At 38.4% G+C, this 11,827-nt stretch overlaps 1 protein-coding gene across 2 annotated transcripts; it reads right to left on the bottom strand.

Moving 5' to 3' along the window:
- Positions 1-707: 707 nt before the first annotated feature.
- On the bottom strand, positions 708-4,597 carry MS3_00006380 (uncharacterized protein). Of its 2 annotated transcripts, XM_051214518.1 has the most exons (3): positions 4,480-4,596; positions 2,301-2,557; positions 708-1,198 (listed from the first exon to the last, which is right to left on the bottom strand). In XM_051214518.1, the coding sequence occupies exons 2-3, from the start codon at positions 2,493-2,495 to the stop codon at positions 806-808; spliced, it is 588 nt and encodes a 195-aa protein (XP_051067704.1). In that variant the 5' UTR covers positions 2,496-2,557; positions 4,480-4,596; the 3' UTR covers positions 708-805. The 2 variants fall into 2 exon arrangements, with proteins under 2 accessions (XP_051067704.1, XP_051067703.1); XM_051214517.1 differs by having other exon boundaries at positions 2,068-4,597.
- Positions 4,598-11,827: the final 7,230 nt, after the last annotated feature.

The raw sequence follows: 11,827 nt of genomic DNA, 5'->3' as shown, positions 1-11,827 counted from the left end.
TCGTGATTAGATTATTCACTGTTTCATTAAAGCCAAATTACTTTGCATTACCATCATGTGTTGGCATATAAAATGTACTTGATGAAAACTTGTCAGGAACATTAAGTCTAAGAGTGATTCCAGTCTTATGGATCTACCAAGTGGCAGATTTAGATGTATCTAAATATACATTAGTTTCAAATAGACCATTTCAATTTCCCAATAGTTTTAGTCCGACGGTGGAATTAAGAAACACCAATTTCCGTCAATCTATTGATTTGACTTGATACTACTTTATTCAGATGATTGAATTAGTTTGTAACTAATATCTTGTCTGGTAAGCTGTAGAACTGTCAATCCCGGTATATTTTGTAAAGTGGATCTTCGTCATTCAAGTGGTGCTTTTAGTTAAAATCAGTTAAGCTTCGACTTTATCCACATCATCATATCGAATTACAACATAATCCCCAGACCAAAGGTTTATTTCCAATGATTTAATATATCAGCTGACTTGTTCAAACCTTCCACATTTAGACACGTCAAGAGCCGATATGGACTTACTGTCAAAGCTCAGGTTTAACAAGCGTTTTTCTGTTAACTCCTTAGTTCAGTATGTCCACCAAAGAATCCCTCAGTTGTCTTGATAGTTAAGTGAATTGGTTAACGCTTAATAGACGTATTAATTTAGCAAAAATAATAGGAGTGATGACAGAGAAGGACGTCAAAAATAACTTATGACTACTTTATTTGGCAAGTAAAAGCAATGAGATCGCAAAAGAGGAAAACTTAAATATAGTTTAGTGAAGTAGTAAAAACACATTAATGTTCATTTTCGCTTAAGCTGAGGAGCAAAAGTGATCACTGCACCATTACGAATTTGATAATATGATAACTTATTAGTTAATACATCTAGTCTAGCACTGATAGACGGAAGACCTTCTGATGAACACAAACTATGTGGGTTCACTAGAGCTAGACATTTCGTTTTCCACAAATTACGCCAGCTAATCGACTTCGAAGGAATATTGCTGGACGGAATACAGTCGGCGGAATCTTCTTTACAGTTATCTTTTGGTAAATTTGATGCACTATGGAGATGGTTCATGTACGAAGTAACTGCATCTTGTACTGCCCATCGCAATTCCAAAACACGAGCATCAACAGGAACTACCATAGGTAGTCTTACACCATCTCCTCTCAACAACGTTAGACGCATAGCCTGCGGAAACAAATAACAGAAATAAATACACATAAATCAACGTGAGTGTATTGGGATAAATTTTTATGAAGGTTATTAGGAAAGAGTGGTTTGTGCTTCCTGGTGGACACTTCTGTCAACACAACCTGAGCACAATTTGTAATAAAAAATTAGGGAATTTTCGCTCTTAGAATCATAGGATTACTGAACTATGTGGAAAACTAAGTATTAGTTTCTGACCTTCCATAAATTAACTCGAGCAACTCCAGTCAATCATATATATACCGCTGTCAACACAACGTGGGCTTACTCATACTCAAACATAGCATGTAGGCTTACTTGCTAGCGAAAAATAAGGTTTGTTAGACTACCGTGATTTCGGAATGTCTTTTTCTTTCTGCATAGAATAACACTATTTTAATAAGACCCAGCAATACGCACCAAAACCACTTTGCGAAAATCATTATGCTATTCTAAATGATCGAGATAGAAAGTAAAGTGGAAGAATATTTCATCTCAATTAGCTTCACACCAGTATATACTGTGTATAATAGTAATATAATACCAAACAAGCGGTAGCATAGTATAATAACACTAAAACTTTAGAGGTGATTATAAAAATTTCGGGTTAGTAAGCGACTCAAAAAAGCAGAATAAGCCAGTTGCAAAAATCGAAGTGATTTCTTGTAGATGAACCGAAACATATAGTAAAGAGGTTGGGAGACTGATAATGGGACTAGTAAAGAGCTTCGCCGTCACAAATCGAATTTTATCGACGATAGTAGCTATCCACGAGAGGGAGATTGTCGTATTTGTACAGTTTTGACAACCGCAGTATTATAATTCCTTACTGATAGGCTTTAAACGCAAATAAATAATATAGAGCTTACCCAGATAACCACCCTCCCCAAACATACACATATAGTGAGCCATTCATTATGTATTTAAACCATTGGAAATTTGATGGATCCTCAGTCAGAATCACTTTTCCTTGTCGTCTCAAATCTCACGAATAGACTAACAGAATATGTAGGTCAAGCTTAACGAAAATACTGAAATACATATTAATGTTTGAGGCTGTTATTTTGTGGTAAAACAGGTATGCTACAGAAACAGGACTTACTCGCCCAAAGTGAATTTCTATAGCATTCATCACTTCTCTGTTTATTGGCAAGTTTACGAATTCACCTTCGTGATTGGACTTCGGAATAAGGTCATTAAGAAATCGATCGTTAGTAATGACTGATGTAAGCTTTTTATCCACTGACTCTAAAACGGTTTGATATTCCTTGATAGTTGCAGAAAATTCCTCCTCCATGAACTTCACTTTCGATCTGGATAGCAAGATCTGCGTTCAAATGCGCTGAAACCCATCATTATCTAAATGAGTTGGCAACCATGTCCAGTGAGATAAGGCAATTATGTATAGAAAATACAGAAAAAGACAGTCACCTTACGCAATATAGTAATGGTTTTCTTAAGAAACGATTGGAAAGCATTTAACTACATTGTTAGATATTTACTGGGAATATGAGGTCGACAGAGTATTAAGAAACGAGTTGTAAAATTTAAAAGAATAAAATGTAACCAGCCACAAAATGATAACATTGCAATTTCTCTTTTTATTTCCTCCAAATTAGCTTTAAGATGAATTACAGTGAGAACAGGCGTGAATATAACTATAAGTTATGATTCGTAGAAATTCTGGACGCTATAAGAAAGTCATGAGTAGCACAAAATGACTCGAAATCTCCGTTGCATAATGCTATAACATAGAGAGGTGTTTTTAGACTTTCTATAGCACAAACTAAAATCCAAAGGATGATGACCTTAGACAGCGGAAAAAAGCTTTAATTACACAAACTTAGCTATAATACAGAGGCCCGTAGAACAATTGATGAATCGAAGTGAGGTGACTTATAGAGGATTTGTTGGACAGGACTATTTTCCGGGATTGTCTGTTTAATGGTGTGCCTGACAAGTTTATTACCGTCTAGACAACCTTACATACAAACATTTCAGGGAGAGTGCGGGCACACAAACACCTCTCTATTGAGACACTAAATCAGTGGGATCGGACAAGGTTCCCCAATCTTGCCACTCCTCTTTCGATTATCAGAGTGAATTTCGTTGCTGTCTTCTCAAACGTGCCGGAAGTATTTTTGCTAGGCAGGACTTAACGGCCTATAATTGGGGACTTCTGCGTTTTACTGTAATGGGTAGTGACGGGTCCTTGGGGTTTCATCCCCATGAACGAGTTGACTTTCGATATCCAACCTTTTTACCCCTTATTGCTATTTTCCACCCTGGAAAGCTTAGTTGTCCTGATATACGGAACAGAAACAGGACGAGTTTTTACAGAAGCTCACCGGCCTATAGACTTATAATTATTGTTACAGCTGATTTTAATCTTGCTATTTACAACGCGATGCAAGAGTTGGAAACATTTTTGAGAGTGATGACGCGATTTTAGTGGGCATATGACTATGTTAAGTTGAGTTGTATCTTTACATCGGTTACCCGAAACACTTGAGTTGGATTAACAAAAGGATATCCAGAGAGACTCTAATTTATGGACGATCTTTGAACGAATCTTAAGTGACCTTGAGAAATATTAGCCGATCAGCAAGCAGTCACTACAGAGTAAAAATGTTATACAAAACCAAGGAAATAAAGTGGATGCACTTCTTATACGTGGTTCAAAAACTTGTAGAAGTTAGGAAGAAGTTCTAAAATCGTAATGTATGCAGCAGAGGAAATCATCCATACGGCTACAAAATAGTCGGCCTCTGGAGTCATGATAAAGTCTTAAATACTCTCTTAGCCTCGACCATATAGCTTCAATATTGTTTATGTGAACTCCTGTTGTTGAGTGGACGAAATGCTACTTGTGGATAACGACACGATGCACATAACCAAGCCTATGTGTGAGTCTGTACGCTCTCCAAACATCCGTATATATTGTAGTATCTGGCTGCAGCCAGTGTTATGGGTGCTTCTATTATCCAGTTCGCAATAATTGTCGTAATTTGCCTTAGGAATTATATATGGGGTTTTCATTACGAACTGACAACAGCTATAATGGCAGAAATTTATTTAGCCAAATGGATGAAAGGCTTTCGCGTTAAAATCCGAGATCTATTATCTTACACCTGATTGATTAGTCCGCAAATTATAGTCTTGCCATCTTATTTGTTATAGCTGCTCAATTATCACGTTTTGTACAAAACTGACAGCATGATCTAGTTATTCGATAAAAAGTACATTATGAAATGACAAATTCTATGATTACATGAACGCACAGATGATCGTTATTACACTGGGCGATGATTAGGCTTACATGGAAACGTTGCGGATAAATCCACCCATAGTAAGTTAGCACTAAGCACTAGAGTTGGCGCCGTAACCTTGAAATCTCTAAAACGATTCTGATTGAATGGTTCAAATGGTTGTGGACGGAATGGAAGAAGCTTTCTCTTAACAGGCTTCCGTGTCTAGTAGCAGGGGATCACCAAATCCTCCAGGCAGGAACCTATCTGTGTGTTAACAATAAAAGAGGAAAAGAAATTGGTAAATCATAGTGTGATGCTGTCCTTGGTCCTTAAGAATAGGTCAAGTTGCCTCTTGAAGGACTCCTGAGAAGTCGCTTGGACTAGCTCGGCTGGCAGCGAATTCCGGCTTTTGACAACTCTTAAGGAGTAGAAGTTGTGTCTACATTCCGTCTTGCTATGTTGTGTTTCCAGTTTCTGGGTGTTACCCCTTAGGTTATTATTCGAACTAAGCTTAAGTAGGTGTTTAAGAGGATGTCCAAAAGTGTTAAGGATACTATAAGCCATTAATAAATCACCTCTAAGACGCCTATACTCTAACGGGCAAAGGTTAAGTGAATGGAGGCGCTCTTCATAAAGTTTAAATTTGAGTCCTCGAACTGATTTTGTGGCTCGCCGTTGGATACGCTCCAGGGTGTCCTTATCCTTTTGAAGTGAGGGAGAAAATACTGTTTCTGTACTCTAAATGGGGACGGATAAAACTATTGAAGATTGTATGGAAAGTTCGTCCGTCAAACTGTCCAAAAATGCGCTTCAACGTTACCAGTGCAAGGTTTGCTCGGAAGGCATTTTTGTCACAGTTAGCGTAAGACTTCAAATCATGGGGCATCAGGACCCCTAAATCTTTTTCGTCTTGGGATACTACTAGAGAGGAGTTTCCTAAATTATAACTGTAGTCTGCGACATGTCGCAGATGGACTACTTTACACTTTGAAGTGTTAGAAGTAAGTCCGTTATTATCTGCCCAACTTTGGAGTCGAGTCAAATCCTCCTGAAGTGCCTGTATATCGTCTTGATGAGGTATCCAAAGTTTAACATCATCGGCAAAGAGTAATATTTCTGACGTTACCTGTTGAGGAAGATCGTTTATGTAGATCAAGAAGAGAAGAGGTCCTAGTACTGAGCCCTGGGGGACCCCACTAGAACATTCCACAGCCTGAGATAAAGTGAAATCAACCCTAACCTTGAAGTGTCGATTTTTCAGGTATGAAGTAAGCCAATCAATTAGAGGTGCTCTGATACCCAATCGCTTGAGCTTATTAATAAGACATATATGGTTAACCTTATCAAAAGCTTTTGAGAAATCAAGGTAAATGATATTAACCTTTCCCTTGCAATCGAGGATGCTTGCCCATCTGTCCACCGCAGTCAGCAGGTTGGTTATACAAGAGTAACCCTTCCTGAAATCATGCTGTTGGGGTGAGAAGAAATTTAAGGACAGTAGATAGTCGTTTAAACCGTCGCATATCAGGGACTCCATGAGTTTTGAAGGTAATGACAGAAGAGCCACCGGCCGATAACTTGAAGGTTCATTGCGTCGACCACCTTTGAAAATTGGTGTGATGTGAGCCAACTTCCAATTTTCCGGTAATTTGCCTCGGCTTAGCGAGTGTGAAAACATCACGCTAAGCGGCGTTGCCAGGATTGAGGCTGCCTCCCTTAGTATGACAGGATAAACCATATCCGGGCCAGGAGAAGTATCTAGTCTTAAGTGCTGCAATTTACGGAACACCAAGTCAGCGCTTAGGTCCACTTCGGAAAGTCCTGAGGAATTGCAGATGAAACTGTCATCAGTAAAGTTGATGTCGGCCGGTTGAAATGTTTGAGAGTAATGTGCCTCCAGAAGGTTAGCGGCGTCGCCATCGTTGTTGGTCGGGCCGTTAAGACCTAGCAGTTGAGAAACTCCTGTTTTGGCTTGACGAAGAGAGGCTGCATAACGGAATAGGCTTCTAGGGTTAGAGGCAAATTTGTCCATAAGCTTTATCTGGTACTGAAGCCTGTCTTCTCTTAAAGCCTTCGTGCATATGTTCTCGATATGTTTATATTGTCTATACGCTCCATCGTTATTAGTTCGTTTGTATTCCACCCAACAGTGCCTTTTGCGGCTTAGCAGGCGAAGGGTACGGTTCTTGATTACTGTGGGTGGCTTGGAGCTTTCGGGAACCGTTTGAAGAACTGAATGGTTTGTAGCACATAAGAGCGTGTGCAGTAAGAAGTCCCAATGTCCGTCCACATCGAGTTGAGGGTGAACATCCCAAATCACCTGTTGTAGATAGTCATGTAGAGCTGGCACATTCAGCCGTTTAAAATTCCAACGCAAATTATTGTTGGGATACCTTAGCTTAGTTTTGATGACAAAACTGAAGGCTATGACAGCATGATCGCTCTTTCCCAGAGGAGCCAGGATTGAGAGGTTGTCAACTAGGAATTCTTCGTTTGTGAATATGTAGTGGCATTGGACAATAGCCACACAATCCACAAAGCTGTGAACACGAGACTACTCAGAAAATAGATATTCAATATTTAACTCGGGGAAATACCTAACAATGGAGAAGGTGCGAAGAATGGATTGAATGGTCTGGAGTTGATCGAGTGGCATGGCTCGGCCATGCAGACGTGGTCTCTGCTGAATGTTACCTTATATCTTCTATTCATATTAAATATATTGTTATTTCTCTAGCCTAACCTTGTTCTACATCATGTATTGGTAATTGATACGATACAGTGAGTTGGTGTAGACGATGGTGTGACTTCCACGTAAGATCTTATAGATTAGGCAGTTATATCACGACAAATCTACAAATTTAGGATTAGGTCTATTATTAGAGCAGTACTAATATCATAGTAGACCATAATTCTACATTGGTGAGCCCAACTAAAGAAACGCAACCTATTATTGTTAATCTTTATTTCCACCTTAACCTTCTCAATCGGTTTTTATTTTTGTAAACCCAGTATTCTAATAGTCCTTTGATTAATGGTCACATATATTGTCGTAATGTTATATCTATTAGTTCACATAAGTTACTAGCCCAATCGATAATAAAAGTTGATCATCTATATCAACTAATTAGCTTTGATGGTTCGTTAACAAGCTTTAATAGCATTTACCTGCTTCAGCGACATAGACTTGTTTAAACATCAAGCTCTAGCAAATATGACCTGTAAATAGCGTAAATATGCATTGACTAACAATGCAGTCAAGGATTGAATAGTTATCTGGATCTAATTCTTAGTGTTCCTTCGCCTAACAACTCATCCTGTTTTAAACTATGAACTATCCTGTAATATCTTTTCTTCCGACCACTGCCTGCCTAATTTCATATTCTCGAGTTCCATTGCCAAACAACAAGGATGACACTTCTCCAAAAACATACGGTGAGTTCCAGCTATAAGTTTTCTGCAATCATAAGGTCATTTTTAGATGGTTCGTTCAATGACAACCACACAATTATCTGGGTTCATTCGATTGTTCTGATCCGAGCGAGTGGCAAAAACCTCAACAGCATCAAGCACCCTGGAATTAATTGCCATACCGCATGTTTTATTCTGGATACTTTTGGATCATTACTACTCCTCACGAATGGCGTTATATATGTCGTACACTGAATAATCTAATTTTCAAAAATAATCAAGGCGAGTTCAACTATTTTACTGGATGATTTTTTTTGTACTTAACATGTATCTGTTTTTCAGTTGCTTTTGCCATATATTTGTAAGTGTCACTAAGCTAAATGCAGTAACTTCTTATGGAAGGTTTATAACGCATCATATTCCTGCCTGAAGTTTCACAAGCAGTCTTAACTTTAAAATTATTTATCTGGTCATGTTCATTATTTTTAAATCGTCATATACGTCAACAACCTGCTTGTTAACCTGGCCCGCACATACGTTACACTATATCTTCATGTCTCCTAAATTTAGGAATCATCTGAATCGCCTTTAACATTTATCAATAAACCCATCATAGTCGTTGTTGCTAATCGTATTTGGGTTTATGGATTGGTTTATCATATTAGCAGCCTAAAATGCGAACATAGTTTAGATAATAAGAATAAAAATTTAGGTACTATCAACTGCAATAGTAAAATAACTAAATCCCTAGGTAGCTGTTAGCTAAACAAACGTTTAAAATCAAAACTCCGTAGCCTACTAGAATTAACACTAAACGAATCTTTCTGAATTAAAATTTATAATTAAATTAGGCGTCTCGGATTCTTTAACGTTATAAATTTCTGATAATTTCGAATCACCTAAAGCAACAATACCTATTTTTCTACTGACTAATCCTCAATCAACACTATAACTAGTTAAACGTAATAGTTTCAGGATATCGTCATAAAACATTGTCATGACTTGACAATCACGTAATATGATTGATAAAATTAATGAAACTATTAACAAAATCGGTCAGCAAATTGATTTACAATTATCACTAATGTTGTTTTTCTTTTATCTTCATTCACTACAGATAATTACAGTATGTTTCTCTATCGGTTGCTTATTCAGTAAATATCTCAAAACCTTGTCAGTCTAATTGATGGTTTAGCGACACAATCATGCATGCAAATAATCAGTATAAGCAGTCGAGCAAATCTCCTGCAAACTGAAAACATTAATGTCGAATTTACCCCAACACTGACTAAGGTTCAAGCCATTATCATAGACATGAGTTGGGAGTGTACTCCCCTTGGTTACAACTTATGTACTCCCTGATAATCACATGAGCATCACTCACGGTTAATCATCTTGTAAAAACGTATTTGGCCGAGTACATCTTATAGCACCACATCACTTAGTAATGTGACACAGGCTTAACTGATTTCAGTAACTTATAATCACCATATCTCATTTAAATCGTATTCTGCCCGCATACGTGCAACTAACTTGTATGCCCATCAGCCGGCAAGTATAAATATAAATAAATAGTCTATCGCAGATCAGAACATTGAGTCTAGAGCATGTCTCTTACGAACACACTCATGTTTAACGATTTTTCCTAGCTATCTGTCCAAAACCCATATAATTATCACTCATGTATTTAAATTTTATTTTGATAACCATTCATGTGTATTAGTAGTATTACTAAATTCTATCACGGTCAAGTAAAAATGAGGTTGAGAAAATCTCCCCGTAACTAAATAAACCGTATCAAACTAACTGGAACACTAGTTGGAATTCTTCCCCACGGTATACTTTTGTTCCTTCAGTTAGCCTACTAATACAGATGCAATTGGAATTCAACTTATATGGACAACTTACCGGCATAATCGTTATCTGATTTCATAATTTAAACCAAAACCAATACCAATATTAACATTTCTACAATATTCATTATTTTAATATTTCTAAACACAAAATAATTACTGCCTATAAGTTAAGTTATTAACACGCATCGTTTTATTATTATTATTGTAATCCCATTTTTTATAGTTCAAATAATCTTCAACCAAATTTTCATTTTAAGCGTGTTAATCATGAAAGCAGATATTTTAAGATTATTACATGTATTTCCCGACCAGATGCTGCCGTCTTTTTGATTTATCTTTCAGCTTATCAATACACGGAGGATCCTTATTATCCTTGGTAACCTCCGGCGCACGACGATCCTATCCAATTTGGTATCGAACCAACATCACGTTGATTCTGGTGGGAGAGTAGTGTAGTGGCATTGGACAATAGCCACACAATCCACAAAGCTGTGAACACGAGACTACTCAGAAAATAGATATTCAATATTTAACTCGGGGAAATACCTAACAATGGAGAAGGTGCGAAGAATGGATTGAATGGTCTGGAGTTGATCGAGTGGCATGGCTCGGCCATGCAGACGTGGTCTCTGCTGAATGTTACCTTATATCTTCTATTCATATTAAATATATTGTTATTTCTCTAGCCTAACCTTGTTCTACATCATGTATTGGTAATTGATACGATACAGTGAGTTGGTGTAGACGATGGTGTGACTTCCACGTAAGATCTTATAGATTAGGCAGTTATATCACGACAAATCTACAAATTTAGGATTAGGTCTATTATTAGAGCAGTACTAATATCATAGTAGACCATAATTCTACAAATACACAATCTAAGCGCGATGGTGTCTGGCCGTTTCTCCAACGAGTTGCCGACCTCACATTTTCATGTAAGCCCAAGTCATCGATGAGGTTGAAGAACCGAGCTTCAATTAAGTTGTCGCCTCCAGTGTACGTGTGTTCCGCGAAGTTGACTCTAGGGAGATTAAAGTCCCCTGGAATCAGGATGTGTGTGAAACCGAGACGGGTAGAGCGGGATAGTCCTTCCAGCATACGACTATCGTACTCGATGTCGGCAGTTGGCTTCCTGTAAATGACTCCGACTAGACACCTCGAAGTACTTGACAATCTAACAGAACACCATATGGATTCCTCAAGCTTGTTAAACTCGAGGTTGTGAACTTGGTGCACCTCCAAGCAAGAGCTTATGTATATGGCTACTCCACCCCCAATTCCTGTTTTCCTGTCGTTGCGGAACAAAGTCATCCCAGGTAATGCTAACTCTTGATCCAAGAACTGAGAAGATATCCAGGTTTCAGATATTCCTATCAGACGGGCCTTATTAGCGTTACTAAGTTCACGTAATTCATCCAGTTTGTTTGGTAGACTTGCGGCGTTCATATATAAGCAGTTTATGCTTTCAATTTGGAATGAGTGAGCTTCGTCCTATTTTTCTGTATGAGCCTTATGTGAATGGACAGGTAGCCCACCTATATGAGGTTTGCCGAGGTGGTAGGCCCTGTCCTTTACACGTTTTTTTATCATTTAGACAGTCCACAAGTGGGATGGTCAACTCCAACTTGCCTTTGTGCTTGGTCCTAGCCTCATATGGCTTATCCGGGTGCATGTGGATTCCAGGTGGCAATCGACGTCTGTTGGCACGAAATGCTTCCAGAACTGCAGCTGCCATGTGGGAAGATGGGAAGGTTATCTTCATTATACGGGGTCTAAGATCACCGTCCTTCTTGGCTAGTCTCGTCACATGTTGAGTCAGTATGTGTTTGAGCCTCAAGGACTGTTTGATGAATTTCCGTTTCCTGATGTCAGAATTTGATTGAGTAGGGTCTGCATTTTCCGGTATACCTTGCACAATTATGTTACTTCCGCGGAAGAACTTCTCGTGAGATTCTTTAGGGACGTTCCGTATGATATTGCGCTCAGAGTACAGTATGTCGGGCAATATTCTTACGTTACCATCGGATTTCAGCAAGTGACTTGCTAGCAAGACGTCCTCCACGTCGGTTGTATTCCTAAGTGTTACTCGGAGAAGCCTCGGGTGATTTAGA

Source organism: Schistosoma haematobium, chromosome 2 (assembly GCF_000699445.3).
Source record: "Schistosoma haematobium chromosome 2, whole genome shotgun sequence".
NCBI classification, from domain to species: Eukaryota; Metazoa; Platyhelminthes; class Trematoda; order Strigeidida; family Schistosomatidae; genus Schistosoma; species Schistosoma haematobium.
Note: the sequence above shows the minus strand (reverse complement) of the source record. Positions and strands in the feature narration are given on the sequence as shown.

What these genes read in the sequence shown, in the direction of transcription:
- MS3_00006380 (XM_051214518.1), bottom strand. Translation starts at nt 2,495, where the DNA reads ATGGAGGAGGAATTTTCTGCAACTATCAAGGAATATCAAACCGTTTTA. An exon ending in TAGAAATTCACTTTGGGCGA is followed by an intron (nt 1,199 to 2,300) that starts GTAAGTCCTGTT and finishes TTGTTTCCGCAG; the next exon opens with GCTATGCGTCTAACGTTGTT.